This window comes from Kryptolebias marmoratus, linkage group LG20 (genome assembly GCF_001649575.2).
Source record: "Kryptolebias marmoratus isolate JLee-2015 linkage group LG20, ASM164957v2, whole genome shotgun sequence".
In the NCBI taxonomy this organism is placed as follows: Eukaryota; Metazoa; Chordata; class Actinopteri; order Cyprinodontiformes; family Rivulidae; genus Kryptolebias; species Kryptolebias marmoratus.
The window spans coordinates 12,377,416-12,391,434 of record NC_051449.1 but is presented as its reverse complement, the minus strand read 5'-3'; the positions used below and the strand labels follow the sequence as shown (position 1 = coordinate 12,391,434).

At 35.6% G+C, this 14,019-nt stretch overlaps 1 protein-coding gene across 2 annotated transcripts in view; it reads right to left on the bottom strand.

Annotated features, from left to right (window-relative positions):
* Positions 1 to 14,019, bottom strand: part of LOC108245522 (glypican-5) — an 85,214-nt gene that overhangs the window by 14,495 nt on the left and 56,700 nt on the right. For both annotated transcript variants that reach the window (XM_017432498.3, XM_017432499.3), the window contains one exon: positions 10,936 to 11,056. In XM_017432498.3, the coding sequence (XP_017287987.1) occupies positions 10,936 to 11,056 (121 nt within the window). The remainder of the gene's footprint in view (positions 1 to 10,935; positions 11,057 to 14,019) is intronic.

Here is a 14,019-nt window from a genome sequence, read left to right as displayed (position 1 = left end):
GAAGTCTGTAAAATGTTTAAACAAACATGTGTATACAAATTAAGCAGTTAGAAAACCACTCACTGAAAAGTAAGTAAATATCTACTTTTATAACACTTATTAGCATAATGCAGAAAGATTAAACATAAAACACAGAACACAGAACAGTGAACACAGGGTAAGATGAACAACAACATAAATCTGGATTGACTTGCCTATAAATATGGGCTTTTAAGTTAGCTCAAAATAAACCAAAGACTAAGCAAAGAGCATGAGGTGATTCCAGAGGATTTAGGGCTAAAACAACAAAGGCATAACCCAATTTTCTTTTTTAGTTGAAAGAGGAGAAGGAGAAAAGATTGGGACTTGAGTGGTTGAGAAAGTAAATACGACTCAAATAGATCAGAACCCTAACTATGAAGCATGGCCATGCAGTCATAATCAGGATTTTTTTTTTCTTTCTTTTTTTCTGACTTTAAGTTTAACTGGAAGCCAGTAAAGAAGCCTGAAAAAATTAAATGTTGCAATGATCTAGTGAGGAAGCTGGCAGGTGCATTTGGGATCAATTTTGGGCATCTTGACTGTCTATGCCAATTTCAAGGACAAATGAGAAAGAAAAAGTTAAGTGATAGAAGAAAAAGATCAGTAGAAAACAAGATGCATCGCTCTTTAGTGATGATCCACGAAGATAAGGAAAATAAAAAACCAACCATTTTGGTGCCATGATAGTTATATGTCAAATATTCATCAAAGATAATACAAACATTCAGAATTGTTTTTGAACAAACTGATATATTAGTTACAATGGCAATGTTGTCACGATGAGTTGCAATATATATATATATATATATATATATAAGGTTTCAAGAGGATAAACAATTTTTCAGCCATTTCAAAATGCCACTCAGCATGCAAGTCTCTTAAAAACCTGGATTTATTTATGTTCATTGTGAAGAATTGTGCAGCACCATGACACATAGGAGACAAATGTGTCTTTTCTTTTCCTGTGGAACATTTGTGGAGCAGAAGTAAGGGCTCTTTTGCTCTGGCATATCGACTCTTCTAAATGTTGGCAAAAGACCCAGAAGATCCTGGGGAAGATAAACATGGGTGGCGCATAATAGAGTGCCCTAGGTGATAGGATTATGTCTTCCATTTAGTCACAACAGAACCAGAAACATTAATAGAAGAGATTAAGATCCAAACAAAAGTATCTTTTAAACTGTTCTTTATTTTAAAAAATGGTTAAATTATTACAGTTTAATAAAACATTTGACAAACAAATAAAAGTAACACTGTAGCAACAATGATCATATTTATGGTAATAAAATGGCAAATAAAATGACAATAATATGACATTTTTTTGTCAAAAAGTTGTATCCATTATTATCAAGGAGGAGTTTGTTTTTGTTGTTGACGTGTTTTAGAAAGAAAAAGAAAAAAAGAAAGAAATCATGATCATCATGATATAGATACAGATCTCTAAATAGTAGAATATTCAAAACAAAAGAAACAGAAATGTAACCTGCATGCAATCAGGGGGTTAAAATATCCTTAAAGCTTTTAATATCAGTTTTTAGAGGCTGACTGAAAAATCCAGTAAAGAGACACTGAGAAGTAAAAATGAAGGTGAAGTATGGGAGGGTGGGATTTGAGGAGTTGACAGGGTTAACAAATAGTTTAATTACTGTCACCAAACCCCTGTCTCATGTACCTCAAAAATAACCTTTAAATGCTCGAGAGAAAAGGAGTTCATGAAAGGAAACGCACAAATGCAAGGATTATGATGCAAAGCTTAAGAATAAGACATAAAAGTCTGTAGTCAAAAAAAAAGAAGTTTCACAGAGCTCCCTAGATGATGATATGTGCAATTAAAATGTTTAATTTTCTACAGTAACTTTGCAGCAGTTAAAAAAATAAGATGTAAACATATGTGCATTTTTTTGTTATTTTCTTTTCATGTAACATGAAAACATATTTAGCCACAACAGAGTAGGCTAACCATTTTAAAAAGCTTAACTTCAACTGTTCGACCATGGCACATAGCCAGGCTTCATGAAACTTAAATGGGTCTTTAAGCACAAGTTGGTGAGGCAGAGGTCTTAGAGTTACATCAAAACAAAAGACTCAATTCTTAGTTATATAGCAGTAATTTATGGGAGAGTTAGAGCGAAAAAAGGTCAACAGTATTCCTCTTTGGTTTTTATTTGTGCGTTTTATAAATAACAGTTTGTCTCAAATTACAACCTGTCTATTTGTGTATTCTTTGCTGTTTTTTCCTGTTTGTAGACTGAAATGTAATATTCTGTGCTAGAAAAATCCTTGAGTTAGGGAGCTCATGGTTCATAGCAGGAAAACTAAACTTGTGTTTCGAGTCTCAGCTGTAAACAGCCCTTTTTTAATCATCTTTGTTGCCATTAGAAAATACCATCAAATGAGTGCAAATACCATTTACCCTCAAGTAAGATGAGAATTTATAGATCCAGCATGAGTGGGAATCTTTGAGAGAGCTATTATGTTAAACCTATTAACTTTTTTTTGTTATGGAAATGAAATCAGAAGATACTGTATGCAATGAATTAACAGACATATATTGTGTTAAATGGCAAAATGTTCTGCATCTTTATTATATAAATAACCAGTTAGCTATTAAACTAATAACTATGCATTTTACACAATGCCACTTGGTGCAGCTACCTTTATTAAATGGTAATTAGAAAAGGAATCAATTAAGGTCCTGTTGCTTTAGTAACAATAATTGTGTCTTGGCTGATGTCTACTTTAGTCTACAGTGGTATTTCAGAGAATAATTCAGTGTCTACAGTCACTGGCAACTTGAGGAAAAAAAGGGAGGAAAACTGTTCAGATTTGTTCATGAGTCTGGTGGTTTGTGCTTTGAGTAATCTGTAATATCTGACTGATGGCAACAGTTTAAACAGATGTTCAGATTGTGAACAGTGTTTTGGGTTGTTCTGGGTTCTGGAGGGGCATCAGGCATTAGTGATGTCTTCCAGGGAGAGAAGGAAGCGCCAGCTTTCTGTGCTGCTTTGATCACTCTCTGGAGGGCCTTTCTGAGCAGCCAGCATACCACACTGGGATCCTGTATGCCAGGATGCTTTCTCTGGTAGAGCAGAAGGCCACCAGCAGCTTTTTCAGTCACTTTGTCTTTTTCTTGAGTATCGTTTAGGGAATTTAGACACTGCTGGGCCTTTCTGACAGTGCCCACGGTGTTGGCAGACCAGGAGAGGTTGTCAAAGATGTAGACTCCTAAGAATTTATAGCTTTGAACCCTCTCAGTCTCAGTGAGTGAACATAAAAGGGGGGTTGAGTCCTTTGTTTCTTGAAGTACATAAAGAGGTCTTTTGTTTCTGTGGTGTTTAGTTGTTGGCTGAAAACCATTCTTTCAGTTTTAGGGCTCTATCCCTAATAGTAGACTCATCTTCCCCTGAAATGTGTCCAACCAATCTTTTATCATCTATAGATTTTATGACTGAGTCAAGACTGCAATCAGAGACAAACAGTATGTACAGAATTGGACTAAATACAACTCACTGTCTAATTTTCTAAATCCTGTTGGAAAAATAAGACCCAGTAAGTGAAAAGAGCATCCTTAAAGTTGTTTACATTTTGGATATCAAAATTGTTTAGGATGGCAGCAATTGATTTAAGTCTTTGCATCTTTCTTACAAGCTATAAGTGCACCAGTCGGGTCAGAGTTAAACTATTTCTCTTAGCTGAGGTAGTCTTTGATCATTTAAACCAAGCTGACTACACTGATTTGGTTAATTGTATTGACTATGCAATTTATGTGTCTGCCTCTATCACCTTTTTGATTATCTTGAACCTTTTATTATACATGAAAAATAGTTCAAGGTAAAGAGAAAAACAGGAGAGATGTGACAGAGAAAAGAAAAAAATGCCTATCTGTGAAAGAGGACCTTCATAAAAAGTACTATGAACATGAGGATGAAAAGGGTTCTTTAATTAAGCTGATAAGGGGTCAAAAAGAGAAGAATACCTGCCCTTCTCTGTAAGGCCAGCCCTGAAATTATCCTGGCATCCAAAGATAAATCAGGTATTCCAAAAAAGACTTTGAATTAAATCCCAAATCATGAAATAATTCTAGTTCCCCTCAGACCGTGCCAACTATTTCTCTACTCTCTTTCTTCTTAAAGGTATTCTTTAGTTTGAGGATGATAGGGGGTTTCAGGACATCAAAGGCTGAATTCCTGCATGCATTTGACTATATCCTAGTCACACTAAAGCCTGCATTGCCAGGAATAACAAATTGGCCTCTGAAGGAGCCTAGAATATTTATATATTAATACAACTGGTGCCTTGAAAGTGTGAATGCGTGTCTTTGTCCATGTCTAAAAATGTGCCATATGTGGGATGTTGTCATTAAATCTTTGCAACAAGATTAAATTCATAACCTTTATATGTTACTAATTAAAATATGCTCTGATTTTTTTACTGGAAGTTTAAAAATAAAGGAACTCATTAAAGTCAGTAGTGGTGAAACCACATATATGAATAAAGGAAAAATCAAGCAAAGCAAGGGATGCTGAAGGAAAATCTGCCCAGGTCATTGACCAATAAAGTTTTTCTTTTAGGATCAATTTTGAGACTTTGACATAGTATTTTTTTTTTTTCACTTAACTCAGTTGCAGAGACTCCAAGAAACATAAACTGTGAACAGAGCACTGCAGTAACTAGTTCTAATCTAGACAAGAGATGGAATTCAAACACTGAACAAAGATCTGGCAACAAACAAGACGAAGAAAAAAGGAAGTGGATGTGGATAAAAAAAAACACATTTTAGATGTGTTAATTGATAACCAAATAGAAACAAGCAGAGTGCAAACCTTAATGACATGAATCAGAAAATAAAGCAAGAATTGAGAACATGAAAACAAAATATGAAACCAAAACAAAAATGAATCGTTTGGTTCAGAGGCCTGTATTGAATTACTGACTTCCCAGCTCTGACTGGGAGCAGCTATGCTAATTAGTCTCCCTCACTGATGTATCTTACAGTTTATTTTGGTGCAGTCATAAAATATATCTGTATACAAGACAGATACATTATAATAAACAGTATGCCTATCTTTATTCAGTCAGGCAGGTTCCTGGAAAATTTGAAAAGATTTTTGATATAAAACTTTTCTACAGGAAATGAGCTCAAGCTTATTTCAAGCATTGTAACTTTTGGCTTTAACATTATTTATGTCTTTCATGGGAAATATGTTTTAAAAAAAAAAGATATTAACTCCTGATAATAAAAATCCTGAAAAAAAATCAAACTTAAGAAGTTTGTTTATCATAAAGTTCTTAATCGTTAAAAAAAAGAACAGCACAACACATCTTCCACTACAAGTTAGTACAAGTCGACTGTGTTCCTAACTATTAGTGACACCTTTGCAACCGTGACCTCATGCAGCACTCATGCCTTAATCACAGTAGTGCACGATTTTGTTAGGCTGTCACCCCACACACCTTTCAGGCACTCACTGGAGCAGATAGTGTGTGTGAGTGTGTGTAATGCATGTTTATTTGAATAAACTTTGACTTCTACGTGGTGAATGACAGATATTTTGGGCCACATATGGCAGCTTCAGTAATATTAGCTTTTTTTTCAGAGCATGTTGAAACAAAAGAGTTGTTGTGAGAGATGTGAGGGTGGAAAGACAGTGAAAGCTGTTTCAGCATTGCTGGGAAGCAGCAGCATTTCAGACGTCAAACTGGGCTTCATTAGTCCTTATAGGGCAGCAGCATGAAAGGTTGGGGGGAAAAAAACTGCTTCGTCAAGGTACCTCTTGAGGTCACTCACCATGAATGCCTATTATTATGGTAATAATCAGCCCACATGCCAGATTAATCACTGCAGGATCTACATTGCTGATACATTTAATACTGCAATTGTCACAGAAAAAAGCTTTAATTACTTACTTTACTTTATCCATTATAAAAACCTTTATTATTTTACTGATATTTGTTGTTTATGAGAAGACGAAGTCCTAAATCATTTGCGTAAATAATTAAAGTATGATTTTTTTTTTGTTCTTTCAACAAATGTACATGAAAAAAGACAGAAAATGAGAGTTTTAACTTCAAACACATCACATATCTTCTCTATGTAAGAAGAATACATTAATTTAGGGAGGGTGGGGGTGAATATAGGCAAATGTAGAAAAAAGAAAGCCACAGCTGATGGAATATACATAAGCTTTCCATCTAATTGTGATGATAAAAAAAATTGTATGATCAAATTACAGTCTGGGTTCATGAAGTTTGGTTGCCAGGCGAACAGGGAGGCTCGTGCAGTGAGACTTGTTGCTGTACTGTTGCCACAGCAGCAGCAAGAGAGAGAGAGTTTCTGTGAAGAACAGCTCCATCATCTTCTTCAAGTGGAAAGAATCTGTCCCCTCCCTGTGAGGCTCTGCCAGTTTAGTCCAGTCTCTTTCCTCCTCCTTGTACTCCACTAACTTTCAAACTCCTTCAGACTGCTGCAGGCGGAGCTGAACTATAAAAGTCATATATTGTGATGGCCTATTTAAGTCTGTAAATCTGTTTCATTTTTGAGAGTCCACTGGGTACATCTGATAAATAGCACAGACAAACTGCCAGTAGTGAAAGCACAGAGTAGCTTTAATTTTGGGCATTAATTGATAGGGTCATAGATTGACTGAGGGATGTACTGAGGGTGTCCTAAACCCTGTGGCTTTTCTGATGTGGAACCTTGCCAGGCTTTTGGCTAGACCAGAGGCAGTCAGCCTCATCAATGACACATGCAAATGGACTCTTCGAACTGGATTTTTTTTTTTTTTTTTATGCTGGGTATTTTCCAGTAGGAAAAAGAAAAAAAAAAAAGCTGCAGAACTTTCCACTTACCATAACTTCCCCAAATCTTTAGGATCTTATTTGTGTGTGCATAATGATGTCAGTCTTTATGTCTGGCAGAACAGTAAAAACAGAAAAAAAAAGCTTGTTCTGGATGTTGTTGCTGACTTTATCAAAGAGTAAATGCGAACTGACGAACAATCTGGAGATGATAATCACATGGAAACAAATGCAGCTTTGTAAAAGGATCCACACCCAAAACCAGCTGGACTCTGATATAAATCAGACATCTATTTTAGAACATTTATTGTCCACTTTAACTTTATTTATGGACAGAGAAATAGGGAGGATAATCAGAGGAGATCCACATGGGTGGATCTTAACTTACTGACTGCGGCTGTTTTCTAGAAATACAAGATATAGCATTTGACTGAAGTGTGTGAGTTATTTCTAGATGTTATTTGATTCAACCAGGGGTGGAAATTAGCACCCCCCACTGGCCAAATGCGGGTAAATAATTGAAGTGGCGTGTGAATTTGATCAACACACACGCCACTGTGGCGGGTTGGCAATTTGAACAGAAAAGGTGTTGTTTGTCCTCTTGACATATAGGGGGCAGCAATGTGCTCGAGTTGCTGCTGTTACGTCGAGCCCCGTTCCCCCATCAGATACGGTTCCCCCTGCGTCTCCGTAAATAATGATTTATCTATTAACAGAATTGTTTAGAGGGGCAAATATTTCTCATTAAAAAAACAAAAAAACATCATTCTTTTAAAAATAAAATGTGCTAATAATATCATAATACAGAGGAATAAACATAGGTAAGGAGTTGTTGGTAAATTATTTTTGTCCTGTGTTTTAGAGGGGGAACGGATTATTTCAGACGGCTGAAATATTTGGTTNAGCACGGCTAAACAGCTATGTCTAACGGTCGGTGCTACCCGTCAAAAACTGCTACCGTCATGTTTACAAACCGACAACTATAGCGGTTCGTGTTAATGTTAAATATCATCGGATACTGAAGTGGAAGCTTAGGAGTTATGCTTAGCATAGCATTGGAACAATTTATATCCCCGACGAAAACCTTTCTAAAACCACAAAAATCACTTCCTTCATCAGAAAATCCTATCTGTTAAATATAAGCGGGTAGCACAAATAGATCTATGCATTAAAAGCAGCAAGTGTCTGAAAAACATTACAACTTACATACAAAAACTTTCAAAAGCACAAAAAAATACTTCAAAAACACTCCACATAAATAAATATCACTTGTCTGAATTTTTTATGTACAGATATGCATCTTTTAATGGTTTAAAATAAAAAAATAAAATAAGATAAATCTAGTTATTTCCATGCAGTGTCCAGAAAGAGGTGTTGTTCAGCTTGTAGGGAACCACAACTGCTTCCACCCACCTCCATCATCATCATCATCATATGAAATAACTTTTTGTCACAACAAAAAATAGTGGCTGGGAAAAAATTTGAGTGGCTGGGAAAAAAAAAAAATTGTCCCCCAGCCATAGTGGCTGGTGGACAAAATTTGTAATTTCCACCCCTGGATTCAACATATAATCAATCAGATTTATAAGTCTGTATGCTTTCACATCTAAAACTGTGTAGCACAGGTCACATAATTAGGAGGATCAAACATTTGAAAGGCGTACACTTTGGTTGCACACATGCAAAAGTGCACACACACTCATTTTGTGTTCTACTCAGAATTTAAGCAATGTGGCATGAGTAAATTAGGGTCAGAGCCTTTGATTTATCAGCAGCAGTTTCCCAATCCTCTTAGTGGATAAAGTCCTTTTCACGGCACTATGTGCTCTTCATAAGACAGAAATTTACACATCCAGCACTACTCCTGGAACTCAGGGAATTTAAAAACCCGCATTAGATATACATTAACATACATACAAGGCGTTTAGGTAAAAAATAATAATGTATAATATGCATAGAGTTTCAACTGATCCTTTTTGATTTATTTATTTGTTTTTTAGTGGAAATAGCAACCCAAATTAGAGTTAAGAATAAAAAAGACAAGCACATAGTCCTATTCTGCCCATCCTATTATACTCACAGGAAACTAGAGCTAAACATAATTCTGAGTGAGAAAATTCTAAACTAAAAACTGTTATGTGTATAGCTTTTGAGATAGCCTTGTGCCTTAAGGTTCAGGTATGCAATGTTGAACATTTCTGATTGATGAAACATTTTAAGTGTTTATTTTATTTTATTTTATTTTATTTTATTTTATTTTATTTTATTTTATTTTATTTTATTTTATTTTATTTTATTTTATTTTATTTATATAAATCCAAAGAACAAAAGGTAACTTCAGTAGGAGGGGAAAAATGCTAGTACACAGCTGAGATGATAGATTTCTACAAGTACCTATTCATTTCAGTGGCTCACCTTTTAGATTGTCTCTGTAATTATGACAATAATTACCCCTTTTTTTTTCTTTTTAAAGCTCACTTATAAAATTTACATTAGTTTTTATCCACTTTTTCAGTTTTGGCTTTCATGTCTGATGCCACAAACAAACATGCAAAGGGCAAGATGAAAGAAAAAGCAATTTTAAGCATAGCTGGGGACAAATATGACTATTTGCTTAAAAGTGTTAGGGCATTTTAAGGTGACTGAGAAACAAACAAAAATCCTGATATTTTAAAATGGCAGCCAGTTAGTAATAACGTAAGCTATAAAGTTTGAAACTTGGATAGGTTTGTTTACTGAAACATTTCTTCTAAGATTTAGGAAAATTGCCAAATAAAAAACAATTTTCTCTTTTTTGAAATCTTAATATAGAGACTTCTTATTTTAGAAAGCAGTAGTGTTTATACACACTTTTACTTAGCTTTAAAAGTAGTGATTTAAGCACACTACAGCTCTGTAAAAGTGTGAGCTCATGTGATAAAACATATTTCTGCACTTGTTTAAATCCTACATTAATCCGACAACTCATCCTTCACTATTATCTGGCACAACCATGAAACCCAGCCAAGCTCTGTCACTTGGTCTAGATTCAAAGTGGGCTTTTTCAACCCTGTAAATGTCAACGGGACACCCGCTCAACTCTGCATAGTTTCCATGACAACAAGGTACTTGACAGCCACTATGCACGGCAGGATGTTGAAGTCTAACAGGAACGATCTTGAGCTGTCAGCGGCAGACAGGTTGACAGGCTGGCTGAGAGATATGAGCGATACATGATACAGACGATCAGGCGGGGAAAAAATATTCATGAAAAAAATAAGAAAGACTGAGATAAAGGTAGGAGGATGAATGCAGGTAGAAAGAAAAAAAAAGTTTGGATGATATGAGTTCACAAAAGGAGCAAAGCAGAGAGACTAACAGACGGAAACAAAGACAAATGACAACATGGCAGAGAAAGTTCTTTTGATTTATTAGATGGAAGCATGAATGATTAAATAGACAGAGGAAAGGTAAAATCAGGAGAAAGACAGAGAGATATGGTGATAGAAAGAGAGATGGGAGGTATACTATCTGTGGGCATAATTTACAGGGCAACAAAAGGGCAGGCAGTCAAAGGGGAACCAAATCCTTGTCCGTTTGTCTCATCAAATGGCCTCTGGGGAAAGTCTGAAATGGGCCTTTTCTTCTTGGTTCTTTTCAGCCCTAAACCCCATCTACATGACAAACAGTGTCACTTTGAAGCTGCTTGTGTCATCTATGCCTATCTGTCACTCATTCCTGACCTTTTGCTCTGGCCTCTCATCTTTCTTTGTTTTTTTCTTTCCACAGTAATTCATCGTTTTGTCAGTGTTTCCCTTTCACCCAATATCCTTTTCATTTATCTTTGATATTTCTTTCTGTTCTCAAAACAAATTTCTGGTTCAAAAGAAAAGGCAAAGTATTTCAGTAAATCTTTTAACAATGTGTTACATTGACTAAGGAGAAATTATATATATATATATATATATATATATATATATATGTTTAAACTATTCATTATTATTACTTAAAGCTTATTAATTCAGAGTTGTAATCAGTTTTAAACAACAATAAGATAAATTGGTGACAATGTGCTTATTTGTTTTCAAAATTTATTATGATCAGACATGCATTTGTGCTTAGCAAACATGGTCCTACCTGGTTGAAGTACTCCAAACTTTCCTTGACCTCAGCCATTAGAGGGTCCATGCTGCGAACTTTGACCTCTGGGTTTTGCTTCTGTGCAGACAGACCGTTTCCTACAACTCTTCCTGCATATCTGAAAGATGAAAAATTAAAAAATCAATACATATTAGGAGCTTATAAAAAGACCCCACCAAATTTATTCTGACACAGCACTTAAGGTATTTGCAAATGTGGATTAGTATTATTATTTTATATTAATTTTCATGTGTTGTTGATTTATGTAACACTTTAGAAAGTTGTCTTAAATGTTATGAACTTGTAAAATAACTTGTACTTTTTTGTCAAAATATACGAACAAACATAAATATATAAGTTTTTTAAAAAAGCACTTTTGTCAGCATGTCTTCAGTGCAAACAGAAAAACAAAAGATTTTAAGAGATTTTTTTTAAGTCTGAATAGCTGCAGCAGCAGCAGCTAGAAGTAGCACTTCCCTTGCAGTCTGGGGCATGTCCAGCAGGTATTTCATTAGGTTTTTGCTGAAAAACATCATACCCAACTGAAGCCAGTGTAAAGTATAAACAATTATGAGTTTTTTGAGACTAGAGTTTTTTTAAGATGACAGTGATCCACTATAGTCTTGGCCCCACTTTTGTTAGCAGTTAGCTCCACAATCCGGTCAGAATTACACTTTATTTCTCTAAACTGAGGTCATTTACAATGCTATCTCCAACAGGTAAAATAATAAGTACTCATAGTCTTTCCACAAAACCCCACTTCTCAGAATCTTAACTATCATTTCAAACTCAGACTCTGTCAATATCAACATTTCTTGACATTTATAGGAGAGAGTTATATATGCAGATGGTGTGTAGCACTGTGCCTTGCAGTTTTCCCTACAGACATTATGGTGTTATCCAAATTAATTCGGAACTTATTTATTGCCACTTTTCATTCATTTATGAGGTATATAAAAGCACTGGAGAGGAATGACATGTACTGACAACAAATCAATTGATGGTTCCTGCAGCAGTGCAAAGCTGATAAAGTGATTATGGATGGATATAGTAGGTGTGTTTATAAAGCTGTGTTTATGAGTGTGTAGATGCATTTTGTGGTTGTGCACACTTCTATGTATTCATCTGAGTATGAGTGGAGGCAATCATAAAAGTGCTGAAGCTAAGAATCTGTGTCCCGTGATCTAAAGGAATGTGTCGATGAGGTCTGCGCTCCATCATCTTGCTGAAACAGCACTTTACTGATCAGGCTCATAAACATTACTTGCTTCACCTCTGTCATGTTGCACGTTTACTTTACAAGACATTGTTCTTTTATTGTTCAAAATGCTTCCTCCTGGAATTGCTTGTATTATTTTACTGTATTTGTAAAGCTGACTATCAAGTCATTCCCACTGATACAAATACACAAACAACCACATCTCTGTTTTCACAACAGCTGACGCGCTTATTGCTGCCAAGTCTAAGTCTTTTTCGAATGAAAACAATTAATAGACATCCAGCATCACCCTTTTGAGTAAAATGATGATTTGAGAAATCAAAAGCTATTCCTGAGCAGTGGTTGAGAGGGTGGTTGGATGTGTTTTTGGAAAGCATGTCTGTCTCCAGGCTTGGCATGTGATAACAGCATCGGCAAGGAAATGAGCTCATCAGATTGGATGGTAATAAAAGGGAAGTGTCATGGTGCGAAGGGAGCGTTTCCCGATGCACAAAGGATGTAATGACTGACACAGCAGGACGTCAAGTTTGATCACCTGATTCATGTTGCAAATAGGTTCACTGCAGTGCTGCTGTCTATTCCAGTGGTTCGTGAACGGCAAAATACTGCAGCACCCAAATAATATCTCATTTGCTAAATAAATAATAACTTTTAGTATCAAATGTTTGGTGTCTGTAACGATACAGACTCCCTACACATGTTTAACATCTGACTCATGGCTCCCTGACTCCTTTCAGTGGAACTTTAACATCCCCCTGTGAATGCACAATTAATGTGCTCTCCTAAAGGCGGCTTTGTCTGTATGTTCCCTCTGCCAGCAGCACAGACTAACAATGACCTCCGCTCCCTATTGCTAACCTCCAACTGAACTGTCTTGGTCTTGGAGGCCTGTAGAATTGTTTATTGGGTTTGGGAGCAGAAAACAGAAATTAAATATTCATCTTCAAGGTGCAGGAGGAGATAACAGAGAGAATTTGCATCTTGAGTACATTAATGTTGCTAAATATTTATCTGCATATGATACAGAGATATAGCTTTAAGGTGGATAACACTACGAATGAAGTGTATTTGTCATATTGTTTAAAGAAGATGGTCTACTGTAACATTGAGGAGGCGTTTATGAGACTGGCCCCAAGTAAAATACATTTGACTTTGTTTTTCCTCTATGTTTAATCTAAAATATTCACTAAAGCCTGGCTGAAGCATTTAATGAGTTTGAAGCACTCATCGGGGACTCAGTTAGTTCAATCTTTGTGTATTGTGCGGGCATCTTTTATTATACCAGGCAGCAGTCTTTTTTTTTCTTTTTTTCATGAAAACCATATTCTGCTTCTTATAACACACGCACAAAGAACTAAAACATGATTTTTACATACATTTGACAAAGTCTGACATATAGCATGAAGCAAACTGGACACCAAGAGGATCACCCAGTGGTATCAAAAACACTGACAGAGTCGTTTGACTACAACTTGAGATTTCTGTCAACTCCAGTAGTTACACATATTTCCCACTTGTTAAGGCCAATGAATACTTGTATAATCTGTGAGATGATTTATAGTAGATTTGTTGTTATTTTACCTGCTTCTGTGTGTTCTGGACTTGACACTTTGCCCAAGGAAATTCAAAGTTAGTTACTTGGATATTTCCCTACATAAAGAAAATCAAAGGTCCAATTGTACGAGCTCAGCAAAATAACAAAATATAAATCTTGGCGATATCCTCAAGTTTATTAAATCCATTCTATAATGTAGTATACAATGATTAATATAATTCAATATTAAACATACCCATACATAGCACAGCTGACAGCCACATACAGACATGTTTATTGACCTCTAAAATTAAAATCAATCATGCAG